Source organism: Brachyistius frenatus, unplaced genomic scaffold, assembly GCF_029030835.1.
Source record: "Brachyistius frenatus isolate BFR_SWC_R1_liver_20210118 unplaced genomic scaffold, ASM2903083v1 Contig_20, whole genome shotgun sequence".
NCBI lineage: Eukaryota > Metazoa > Chordata > Actinopteri > Embiotocidae > Brachyistius > Brachyistius frenatus.
In genome coordinates, this window is record NW_027210619.1 from 1470862 (window position 1) to 1484431 (window position 13570).

Sequence of the window (13570 nt, forward strand, 5' to 3'; positions counted from 1 at the left end):
CACTCTCTTTTGCTATTTCACTGTTTGGTGCTGCTGTTCATGGATTTATCTTCGCTCATAAATCTACCTCACAATAATAGATGGCTGTACAGCGGCTAATTTTAAATTGTAACAGACGCTGGCTCTACTAAACACCTGTGTTGCAAAATCTCTGGCTAATTTTACCCTAAACATGCTATTTCAGATCTGCTAGCTTAGCAGTCAGGAATGATTTTTGTCTCTCCCGCTGCTTCTTCTCTCCTGCTTAGATGTTTAGTTTGTCCTCTGCCTCCTTTAGTGATAATAGTATTTGCACCAAATTTTGTCTTTTCGCAGCATTGGAGGCAAGGCTCACTAAATAGATAATAATAATAATAATACATTTAATTCATATAGCGCTTTTCAACATACGCAAAGACGCTTAATTTTGAACAAGCCGCGCTTCTTTCGCACCATGGAAAACAACCCATTAGCTGCGGTAGCTAATCAGGCCCAAGCAGTTGGTGCAGGCCGACCCAATGTAGCTCCTGTCAGCCGTCCCCCAGCAGGTCCCAAGCAGGCGGGAAGCCAAGCCGGCTGGGTAACAAAAGAAACAAACGACAGCAGTCTGTGAATATGTCTGTTATTGTTGTTTTTTTTTTTTATAAACTTCGTGCAATACAGTGTTTAAGTTTATCACACATTTAGATAAACCATAATCATTTGTCTAGATATATCTATTCTCAACTACATACTATTCATATTGCCCACATAAATGCTATCTGTGTGCAGTTTTTATCACATTATTCTTTTTCTGAAATGAAATCAAAGAAATTAAAATGTAAAGAATCTGGAAGCATCTGATCATTGTTTTGTTTCTTCGTTATGTCATGTAGCAGGTGTTTCCATGGTTTCAACACGGATCTGCAGTCACTCGGGACAGTTTAGAAGAGACATTGAAAGGGGGAGGATGTTGGGGTGGGGGGTGGGGAGGTGGGAGAGAGACATGTGTTTACATTCTCATCAACATAAACAGGTCAGAGTTCAGACTCAGCAGTTACAGGGGAAGCACAGTGAAAAGAATCTTTGGGGAGGTTAAGGGGTCGTCTCTGTGATGAAGCCGTTACTGGTGATGTGATAAAGTCGGGGTAACACTGATCATGTGATCAAATATGGACAAGGGGGGGGGGCCAAGTAGAGCGGGGCAAAGTTGGTGGTTGAAACCACAAGAGTCCAGGGAGGGCACTTGGAACCAAACACTTCAGCCAAACCCACCCTGCCCAAAACGCATACCCAGTTTGAACAGTGGTCCCAAAAAACTTTATCTATAGACTTTACAAATATATGTATGCGTAAATTACAATGTACATGTATCTTTTCAAAAGTTGTTCTCTTTAGTGTTTTTTTAAACCCTCCTAACCCACATATACATTTTGTGTTTTTTTGCCACTGAAAATGATGATTTGCATGTGTCACTTTGGGACTTTTCATAGAAAAAAATGATTAGGTTTTTTTTCTTTTTCAGCTCAGGCAGCAACCTTTACCTGATTCTGTACAAATGTGTTATTCTACGTCTCTTTTTTCTGCTTCCTCCGATCAGAGGTTTCTGTTAATGCCCAAGAACAAACATCTTCAACACGACTATAGCTACAAGTACTACTGTTAACACTGATTAGAATGGAAATAAGACTAACAGAGGCCCATAGAAAACTCAGACTCGTAATAACAATGACGTTGGTCTGTTGTCTCAGTCACTCACATTATTGTTGCATTTCTTTCAGTATCAATATTGGAAGACAATTTACAGTATTCACATCAGACTTCATATTATGAATGAAAATTATATAATATGGGGGTTAAAAAATAATACAGGCTCTCATTCTCCCACATGTTGTGCACACTCATGCTTGACACTTTGACACAGTTACACACAGCTCACTGACAGTCCCAGTGGCTCTGCATGGAAGAAATTCACAGTAAAAGTCATAGAGATCTAAAATTAGAGTGGAAAAAAAAGAACCTGAAAATTAAAATTGAATTCCAAACTATAGTGTCTGCAAATACAGCTAGCCTGTAATAACGCTAAGAATAATCACAACAACAATTTTACATTAATGATGATCTGGTTAAATTAGCAGTAATATTGCACAAAAATTATGTGAAACATTTTCATAATAGCCCAAGGTTAATTGCGTTTGATCATTAACAAAATAAATCATTTCTAGCACGTTAAAATATCAAAATAGTTTTATTGTGAAAGTTCATTGTTGTTGTTATTATCGCTCTGTTATTACTCTTCTTTTTGTTCTCAGTGAGATTGAGTAGACTAAATAACAGTGAACATGGAGGGAGAGATTTAGCGTTTCGCCTGTCTGCCTGTGTTTCTATCTATTTCCTGTTGAGCCACACAAATGCAGTGCTCCTCTCCATCTCCCCTCTTCTCTTACTGCCCATCCTCCTCTCCCTTCCTCCTCCTCACCTGCCTCTCTCATACCTTCTCTCTACACAGGCGTTGTCTTCCTATTGAGGGTGTTCGAGTTGCTCTCCCTGTCTCCCTTCAGCCTGTCCAGAGTCCCCATCCCTCGCTCCCTGTCGACTGTGGATGAGGTGAAAGGTGGGGGGCCGGAGCCCACTGAGTTGGGCATCGGCGCATTGGAGTTGGAAGAATTGGAAGGGTTGTGGGACTTAAGAGAGGGGAGTGTGCCACTCATCATCACTCCTCCTCCCCCTCCTCCCCCATCCTTTGGGAAGCAGTTGTGAAGCTGGTACAGCGTGGCCCTGTCCACCGTTCCGTACATGGGCGGCAAACCCCCCAGTTTGGGGTCGCGGGACAACGTGTAGAGGGAGATGTCGCCTCCAGCCAGGGCCGTGTGGGAGCGAGAGTGGGGGTTCGGTAAAGTGGACACTGAGATGGGGCCCTGGGAGAGCAGCGCGGAGGGGGGCAGGCCGAAGTTCTTCCCCCCACCTCCCCCTACAGGTGAGGGGTCTCGGGAGCGGGAGGGGTCGGTGGAGCGGGACGAGGAGCGGGAGCGGTGGCGAAAGCGGTAGCTGGGCAGGCGGAGCATGGCGTGCGTGGTGCTCTTGAAAATGTCGGTGCGAGAGCGGCAGCGAAGCTCTTTGTTCTTCTCGATGTAGATGTTCACAGCCAGCACCCCCACCATCTCAGCCATGATGAAGGACAGGCCTCCAAAGTAAAAGGACCAACCGTAGGAGTACTGCCATTTCTTATCCTCATCCTTCTTTGGAGAAATGTCTCCCAACGCAGCTGAGATGTAGACGATCACACCAATTATGTTACTCAGACCTGTGAGAGCACAGAAACGCGGTATTTACAAAAGAGCTGAGCAAGCATGTCTAACATGATCATTTGAGAAAAAAAGACAACTGGTAGGACGAGATGTGTTTGTAAAGATCTCCATTAAACTGACGGAAAAATCTAAACATAGCTAGATTCTCCCAAACAACGCATAAAAACTGTTTTGGCACGTAATATCCTTCAGATCATCCCTCACAATGGAGATTGACCTGCCCTTGACGACACACACTTACAAGCACGGATGCAGATCTTCATACTGAGACACATTCAATATTCCTCAGTTACCTGCAGCCACAAACAGGATTCCTGCCCCCAGGATGATGTTTCTTTTGCTCTTGTAGAAGCGACTAGCAGCGATGCACACTCCTCCCATCAGCAGCAGGATGGCACTGAGGATCGGGAAGATGTTGGAAGCCCTGACTACCCCTAAACAGAGGAAGCAACAACGGTAAACAACAGGAACTAGAACAAGTGTAAATATGTGTAACATGATATGAAACTTTTATGACAATATCTGAATTGTATCAAAGTTCAAAGAAGATTTTCACGAGATCAAACCCTGTTTTGAATACTATTTATGGAAATAACCATTCACATAAGGATAACAAATTGACTGACCGCTACTTTAAAAGCTGTTTTTTATTCTGAAGTAGTCACAATGTATGTATCAACAATGCATCGACAAAATAAGTGTGATTTTACAGAAAAAAACTCATATTATCTCTGTGTAGATCAGATCATGATTGCAATTATTTCTGACTGACTTTATTAAAGCAGTATGCATTTGTTTGGCTGCACTGTAAACAGATTCACGGACAAAGTAACTGCTCATAGTGTAAACTGCAGCATTAAACAGCATTTGCTGTCACCAAATCAAGCAGGACTGAAATCGAATAATTACAACTTTGGACCTAAGCCAATGTAGTGCTGTGCTTAGGTCTGAGTAACATTCAAGAGTGTGTAGCCTAGGTTATTTTCTGAAGGTACAATTAACAGATATCCCCAAAACGCCTCACATGCAAGCTATCACGAGACGCCACAGCTTATCCATGTTCCCTAAACGCCCCAAATGCTTTCAGGAAATGCTAGCTAGTCGATAGATACCTCCAGTTACTGCAGCACACACAACTCAGATGGGTATGTGGCCATAAATTATTTTGAAAAAAGTGAAATAAGGTGTAAGATTTAGCAGAGTTGAAACTGACATTTTTTTTTATCTCTGTGGGCATGCTGGTCAAATAGAGCCGATCTCTGTGTCCAGATTTCCACTTGTCAACCTATAGCCTATAGTGGACTATGCAGTGAACAAGTAGCCAATCCAAATGGATCTTGTCTACTGTATAGTCCACTATATAGTGGATGAGTGGACAATCCGAACACAGCACCTTGTGAGAAATGCTGTGGCTCACTGACACTGGTGAGATTTAGTTTTATGTAAACATAACAATATTTATGCTTTTAAAACGAAAACATGTTAGTGTGGATGTAGCTTATGTATTTAAATTTGGTACCGAATTAACGAGGCACTTTTCGATAGTAGAGGGTATCGCAATAAATTAGTCGGTGACATAAAAGTTTTGAATAACCGATCCCCAGTCGAGGTCCAAGTAGAGTAACAAGTGGGAAACATAAAGTTCTGGAATAATAATTGTTAACCCAGGTTTGGATAATGTAAAGAAAATGTATAAAAGAAAAAGAGAAAATCTAAATCAAAGCTTCTCCATAAAAATATACACAGAATACTCGGTGAAGAAATTAATTTCTCAGTTCTAGGCACACAATTGAATCAAACCCTTCCCATGTGGCCTTCAGTGCTTTCAGGAGGTCTGCCAACTATGCACACACATGCACAAACACACACACACACACGCACGCACACACACACACACACACACACACACACACACACACACACACACACACACACACACACACACACACACACACACACACACACACACACACACACACACACACACACACACACACACACACATTAACACTCCTCTCTCATCGAGGACAAGTAGGCCACAGGAAAGAAAATGCCACCTAAATGCCAGCAAAATGCCTCTGCAACATTGAAAACAGAGCAAAAGCTTTTCTTTATGTATGCACGGGCACACATGTAGCATATCATAGAGCAGAAAGACATCACTGCAGGGCACTGAGTGCAAACTAGGGCACCCCATCTACCATGACTTTGTACACACAGTCATGTTTATTTCTTGATGGGATTATCTTCCAAGGGATGAGCAGAAAAACACCAGGTTTAAAATGTAATGGACAGTCATTCTCTTTTTCTTAATTCCAGGTTTTCACAGGCAGCTCCCACTCCACCCTCTCCCCCCGTCACTCATGTCTGGTACTACAGGTATTGACTTACGTAGGACGTATTCTGCCCCATCATGGTCAAAGTCTGCATCCTCTGGGAAGTGGTTAATCTGAGAACACACTCCTCTCTTCACTCCTGAGATTTAAGAGAAGAAACAGGGTGACCAGAGTTGACAACAGACAAGAAGTCATATCCACAGCCATCAGAAAATAGAACAGTTGCTATTCTGAGGAACAAACTGACTGACATGAAAACAGCCACATCTTTGTTTGAAAATCTATTTGCTGAATGGTAAACTTCAATTCACTAATAAAGAACTTCACAAAGATTAAAGGCTCTGCTTCTACATGCAGATGATGTTAGTGATATCACATACACAGTACACACAGACACGTAGATACATAAAAGTGTGCAGACACAGAGGCAGACAGATAACTACCCGCCGGGGTCCTGCATGTAGACAGACAGACGGATGGACGGAGGGATGTACGCACGATGATGACAGCACACCACTGTTGCTGATGGATGGTTTGTGAGAGAGATGGAGTGATGGGATGAAGAGACACAGACGGAGGGAGAGACGGACAGATGTGGGGTGAGCTGGCCTCGTTCTCACAGCACTTATATTTCCACAGGTGGGTCTGTAAAGAGACAGATGGAGGTACAAAGGGGCGGGACATCAGTTGAGCCACGTAAATCAGCGCTATCATCCTCAGACGCTGCCCTGACACACATGCAGCTCCAAGGCAGTTTTAAAACCTTAAAAAAACATTAGTGCATGTTGGCATTTTTCCCCCTTCTTCCTTCATTAAAAGTACCAACACACCAATGATAAAATACTCCATTACAAGTCCTTCAAAATTCAGTAGAAGCATAAAAATATAAGCTGAATATGCTGGAAAATTCAAAAGTAAATTTTGTTGTTAAGCAGAAAATGTATTCCTGTGACTGACATAATATTATTTATGATATCATTCGATTATTAATACTGATGCATCAGTGCATAAGTCACACTTTACTGTTTTAGTTGGTTGAGGTGGAGCTAGTTTTACCTACTTTGTTCTGTAAACTGTATTGCGCTTAAACATCAAAATACAGTGAAAGTGGTTCCCAACCTGAAGGTCGTGCCCCCTCCAAAGGGTCAAAAATAATCAGAGGTTTGTTCAATGATTAATTGAGTAGGAAAAATGAAAAAAAGAAAGTCTCTACTCAAATTTGTAATCATTTTTGGAGTTTGAAATACCAAATACTCAAACAGTTACTCAGTTTGATCCATTTGGTCCCATAACATTTGGAAAGTCTAGAAGAGCCGGATGACTGCATCATTCTATCACCATTCAAGTTAGCATAGCGCTACACTGGAAATTAGCCGGCTCGGCTGTTGGAAGTCTCTGGTGCACGTGCTCTGCCAATAAAGCATGCCCAGTATGTATTCATCCAGCAAATATGAAGAGATTCATCTGGCAGTGATAGGCGTAATTAACAATGTGTGAACTCTTTTGGCAAGAGCTTGAATGTAACAGATGTTCATTTATATGTAAAAGTACCACACTACAGGTTTAAATGGACAAGTATGTAAAAGTGTCTTTAACATCAACTCACTACATGACCTCCATGACAGTTGTGGCTCTAGTAGCTGGCGTGTTCAGTATCAGGCTCATGGAAATTGTGGGACTGTATGAACAAACAAATTAAGAAAGTATTCACTGACAGGTAATTCAGTACAAACCCACCTTCAGTAAACCTGTAGAAGAGAGAGGAAGACAGGACACAGCTCTATACACAGCATAATGTGCCATCCACCCGCGGGTATAAATCTTTTAGAGCTAGCATGTCCTGCATTTCCACTCCAGCTACACCTCACTGCATCACTGCATGACTACTGAGCATCTATCTTGGCTGAATCCTCCACAGACATCAAGGATACCTGACCTCTAAGCCATGCCAAGACACTGTAGGCTTTACTGCACCACAATGTGGAGAAAAGACTAAATGAGAGAGGAAGCTACAAGGAGGCGAAGACGGAAAGAAACCAGAGAAAGATATAATGAAATGTTTGTGGGAGTGAGACAGAGGGACAGCAAGTGGAGAAACTGAGAGAATGGGGCAAAGGAAGGAGTGGGCGGGGGTGCACTGCAGCAGAGCTGCAAGGGCTAGAGCTTATCTCTAATTGGCTGCTTTGCTATCAGGAAGCAGAGAGATGAGGACAAATTAGCTTTGTACAATGACCAAACCCAGGATGGGCTGTGGATGCTTTATAAAGAGAGCCAAGAGGTTTTCCTGGAGACAGAAAAGCCTCGGCTACCTCAGTCAGCATGTGAGCAAAGGCACAGATCGCTAACTCACACCACCCCTTTGGCTGTAGCTGTTCACTGTTAACTCCATCCCAGCCTCTACTGTTGAGTGTCAGCCAGGCAGTGTAATGTATAATGAATTAGCAGCTTGTGTTGCAGTGACAAGCCGAAGATTGAGAGATGGTTGCTGCCAGTTTCTGTTTCTTCCGCCACTTGACATGAGAAGTCGATGGCTTTTGTCTCAGCACTTCACTTAAATGAATTCAGCCTGAATCAAAGACAATGATTAATGGATTATTTTGAGTGAGGGTTACGCTTCAGTATCATGTAATTATATTGCAATTATGCAAAACTGTTTTCTTGTCACTGTGGCATGGCCTAGCAAATACAAATGCAGTGTGTACATGTGGATGCTAATAATGATTGCTGATATCACAGCAGTGCGGCAAGAAAGTTTTCTAAAGTTGAGTGAAAGCTTCTAGTTGTTACACACTGATCTGCTTTACAGAGTAAACGACACCATACAATTACAAAAAAAAAATACAATGTGATTCCACTTAAAAGCTTGGACATTTAAGAGCTGCATGGTTTCTACGGCAATACACTTGCAGTGTCCAGTGCTACCAAGTCGATTTCAGTAAGTGATAGTTAAGAACTCGCCAGAAAGACAATAATTTGCATTACAACATAGTATAAATACAGACATCCCTGTATTACTGTGTGCTTTAATGATTATGTCTAATACTTTGAGTTGTTTTTAGTAGTTCAATTCAACTGCAGTCTACATAGCAGCAGATCTGACCCCGCTCTGAGCATCACTTCAAGTAACACAACACTTTTTAATTATTTCATCATCCTCCAACTGTGAGTGCCCTCCCACCCCCACAACTCTATTCTCTCTTACCTGAACAAGTCAAAAGAAAGACATTAATTGTGTAGATCACAAAAATATTAAGCTCATGCTTCTTTATAAAAGCTCCTAAAGGTGTAAAGGTGACTAGATTTGGATCTACAATCAATTCTAAATTGCTTGACAGCAAAAGTAGCTGCATTGCCCTGTAACAGCCTTCAACTGCATCCTCCAAACTGAAATGAACAACGTCAACCAAAGCAAACTTTGGTTTCAGTCCAAATCCCACCCATAGATCCAAAATGTCTCCCACAACTTCATTTTTACCTTCCAGGCAGCATATTCTCCACAGCCCAGAGTGGGTAAGTGCCCCAGGGTCCTTCTTGTCTTTATTATGGGGGTCATCCTGGCTGACATTGGCTGTGCTGTTACAGATGAGGGCACGGGAGTACAGCCAGTAGTCCGTCCCTATTGCCACCGTCATCAGGCCGAAGGCAGCGAATGCCCCCACGGTGGTGAGAAGGATCTGGATCCCCTTCTCACACACCATGCCTTTAAGACAGATAGAGAGAAAGGAGGAGGAGGAGGTGGGAGAAGACACAGAGAGTGGGAATTAGGAGCGCAAGAGAGAGTGAGAAGAAATAAACAAGTATTTGTAGTGGAGTAAGATAACAAGAACCGGATAACTGGGCGGGAGTGTGTTCACAATCGTTGACGAAATGCAGTTTATTACAAGAAGACAGCAAACACACAGGTGAAATGATGAGGGGCATGACGAGGTGAGGGGCACCTGTGGGAGGGAGCGAGAGGGAGGTGATGAGAGAAGACGAGAGTGAGGTGGAGGCGGATGTGGGAGGTGCACAAGTGGCTCTATGATGTGTCCTTGGAGGAGAGTTTGATGACTCTGCTGACTCCGCTTAACAAGACAGAATTGATGTGAAGCACAACAGATCACACCCTCCCAAGTCTGAGGCTACTCCATATTCATGACCCTGACACTGTTCTCCCCCTCAGAATCAGCAGCGCTGGAGGTGAATACACAAACACACACACAGCAGATGAAACATGGGATCACCTTGTACCTGTCTTTATTAGGAAGGCAATGTGGGTGCACCTTTCACATACAAACATCCGTGTACTTTCTCACATAAATAGCATTACGTAATTCACTTACAGCTAATCATGCTGACCCGTGACAGTCAGAGTAAAAAGTTAGTTCGGTATGAAACTGTAGATTCCTTCTTTAAAAGTTCCTCTTCCACGCTATTAAAACTGAGACTGAGTTTTTAACAGGCAGAAAATCTGAAAGTGCAAAGTGCGGCAAAGTGAGACCTACCTGACGGCGAGTTTCTATCCTTCGACTCAATTTTGAAATCTTTCTTTTCCTCGTCAGTGAAGAACGTGCTGTCCCCTCAATCCGGACAGCATCCATCGACTGTTTTCACCTGCTCCCCTCTTTCCTTTTTGCACTCGTTCTCTCTCTTTTGCCTCTGTCTCTTTCTCTCTCTTTCTCTTTCTTTTTGTCTCACTGGAAAGTTGGTGCAGGCTGAGGTCGTGGACGGTTGTCCCGCTATCTCTGTCCGTCCGCTGTTAGCAGAGAAAACCCATGGTCGCTGCTCTGCTGCTGCACATAAAACAAAGCAAAAGACAGGAAGACATTGCATTTTATTAGTTTATTTAAAGTAGTATTGTTAGGTCATGAATATGAAGATGAACAGTTGCACAGTGTAAAAAGAGAAATACATGTTCAGCACCTTTATTAAAGAGTTCATATAGTATACGCATTTTATTAGGGCTGCAAATGGCAATTAATACGCTGATTATTTGATCTAAGATTGTCTTTTCAGCCTGGTCATTTGCAGGTTGTTTTGAGGTAATAATCTTGAAGATTTTCAGATGTCTGTTGAGTCTCTATTTATCACTGAATGAGGTCACACAATGGAGATCGAGCCTGTGGCCCACTGATGAAAACTCTTGCATTTGCAGTATTTTACAAACCAAAAATAGTGGGTGTCTTTGCGGACATGCCTGGAAAAAATTACAAGTGGCGCACAGCTTGCGATGCATTTTCCACTAGTGGCTGTTCCACCACAGAATGTGACCTGAGTGTGAAGCAGCGTAACTACAGACTGATTGACGTCACATTGACGATGCAGTTTAAATGTGCGGGAAGTGAAGTCCAAAAGCTGCAATTACCGCTTATCACCTTAGGTGTCGCCAAAGACAGCGAAGCGAAAACTTTTATAATTTTTACTTTAATGTTTGTTTAGGGTAGGTAGGTAGGTAGTTACTTTATTAATCCCCGAGGGGAATTTTTTTTCGCTACAGCAGCATACAGAAGCAATAAGATAATAATAGAATAATAGAAAGCAATAAAACAGCAGTAAAATAGCATTAAAAATATTAAATATAAAATATAAAATGCACAGTATATACAGTATATACAGTACAGTATATATCTATATCTATATATATATTATATACAAAAAAACAAGAAACACAGACAACAGTGTTATTGTTGTGTGATGGATTTTGCCAGTTTAAATCAGTCGCTCTCTGAGCCACAGTCACCTGCCCACCATACTTTTAAACAACAGTAAAAAAATGTAATATGTTTAACTTACTATCTCAAAATATAAAGATAAAGCAGCGAACTGTCATATTATAGAAGCTGATGATGTGATATTCCTTTTGGCATTTTTGGCTCTAGGGCAAGCAGCAACGAACAGTGATGTCACCCATTGCTTTGTGAACTGCCATTATGAAGCCTCAAATTCAGATTTTGGGCATCGCCATCTAGCTTAGTTTGGAGTGGTTTGGAGCCAGAAGTGACCATATTTGGACCAACTGGGGGAGGGGGAGTGAGTGAGCTGTGGATGTGATTCGATCTGATTGGGAACTTGAGGACACTGCACTGCCCTGCCCACCTAAACCTCTTTGGAGTCAGAGCCTTTTTGAGGTCATTCTCTAGCGGCACTCGGTGATATTGCAGTGTATGGCACTTCCACATTGGCCTCGTTTTTCAGACCTGGAAGCTACGTCCACTTTCACATACAGTTTATGCTGTAGGAATGGAAATGTCTGTTTGTCAGATTGAAATATCTCAGAAAGACTACCATGAAATTTTGTGATGGTATCTTCAGATGCTTAATCCTAATGAATGTGGTGATCCCCTGATGTTTCTCTTATTGCCATCACCAGGGCAACATTAAAATGAATCCGATACTTTGGTTTAAACCTAAAAAATAATATATGACATCCACATCAACCTCACCTATACGTTGTGCTTTAAAAAAAAAAAAAAAAAAAAAAAATTTAACAAATATTAGCACGCTAACATGCTGCACACTGACACGGTGAACATTTGACCTGCTTACAATCAGCACGTTAGCATTCAGCTCAAAGCACCACAGTAGCCTCAAAGCGCATGGGCCGTAGATTCTTAAGCTGCCTCTAAAATAACGGACGTGGTAAATAGATTATGAAATTATTTACTTTCTGTCAGCGGACTGATGCTTTCAGCGCTACATTCAACAAATCGGGTTCCGTGTGCCGACGCTGAAGAGCCATAGTGTCCCTGTGTTAAAACAGACAGAGTAAATTATAGCAGTGACAGTATTGCAGGCCGAAGAGAGAACGACTCCAGAGCAAGAGAACGGCATCCAGTCTGAATAAGAGGAGCAAGAGGGGGAGGCAGAGAGGACCAACCCGACATTGTTACCATAGCAACATTGAATTCCAAAGTCTGGATCAGCATAGAGCGGGGGGGGGGGGGGGGGGGGCAAGAGATAGAGGGAGGAAGAGGCAGCAAGAGCAAAGCACAGAGAGGGCAGGGAAGAGGGAAGAGAGAACAGAGACGGGAAAGAAAGAGGCAGAAATGAGAGGGATATTTCAAGTCACTAACAGAGTGTTGACTCTGAAACCCAGGCAGACGGACCGGTGCGCCAAAGCTCTATCAATAGATAAGTGTGTGACCACTGCAACACAGATGCTCCTGGACACACACACACACACACACGCACGCACACGCTCGTGCACTCGTAAGGATGCACGAATAAAGAATAAAGGCCGTCAGTTACTGAGGACACAAGAAGAAGCCCCTACGTCTTTTCTTTGATCGATTGAGAAACAAATACGAGGATATGATGAAGCAGCACACATTATTCGAGAAACATTATTTAGCAGACATAATGCAGTGCAGTCAAGTCTGTTAATATTTGATGATGCAATATGGCACCGTGATCAAAATAGGTTACATCCTGTTTGCATTGTAAGACCCAAAACAGAGCTGCCTCAAAGACAGAAGGAGAGATGGAAGGAGAGACGGTGTTTTGCGATTGTGTGTGTGTGTGTGTGTGTGTGTGTGTGTGTGTGTGTGTGTGTGTGTGTGGGGTGAGGTGTGTGTGTGTGTGTGTGTGTGTGTGAGGGGGGGGGCTATGTGTTTCCTCTCCAGTGCATCTGTGGATGGGTCTAGTCCAATCTTATTGAATCCCAGTAATGTTCCCCTCAGCTCCCTTCAGTTATACAGTTAGCCTCAAATCTCTGCGTTCAGGCTCCTTATTATGTAAACTGTCAAATGACACCGCCACAGTGCGGCTTACATAAACAATGTGGGTGCATATGTGTAAGTAAACAAGCGAAAGTGATTTTGTGTGTGTGTGTGTGTTGTATGACCTTCCAACCCTATCAACATGCTGCCTCTCCCTGAGGAGAATACATGTCTAGAAGGGATTACACTATCTCCAAGGCCTAAAAATACAGTATCTAATGCGTGTGAGTACGTATGTGGTCTTTGACTCCGGTATTTAATGAATGACCTT

At 42.6% G+C, this 13570-nt stretch overlaps 1 protein-coding gene across 1 annotated transcript; it reads right to left on the bottom strand.

Moving 5' to 3' along the window:
* Positions 1-584: 584 nt before the first annotated feature.
* cacng8b (calcium channel, voltage-dependent, gamma subunit 8b) lies at positions 585-10374 on the bottom strand. Its single transcript, XM_069695762.1, has 5 exons — positions 10087-10374; positions 9078-9302; positions 5658-5741; positions 3560-3700; positions 585-3262 (listed from the first exon to the last, which is right to left on the bottom strand). Exons 2-5 carry the CDS (start codon positions 9298-9300, stop codon positions 2460-2462), a joined length of 1251 nt encoding a protein of 416 aa, XP_069551863.1. The 5' UTR covers positions 9301-9302; positions 10087-10374; the 3' UTR covers positions 585-2459.
* Between the last annotated feature and the right edge of the window lie 3196 nt (positions 10375-13570).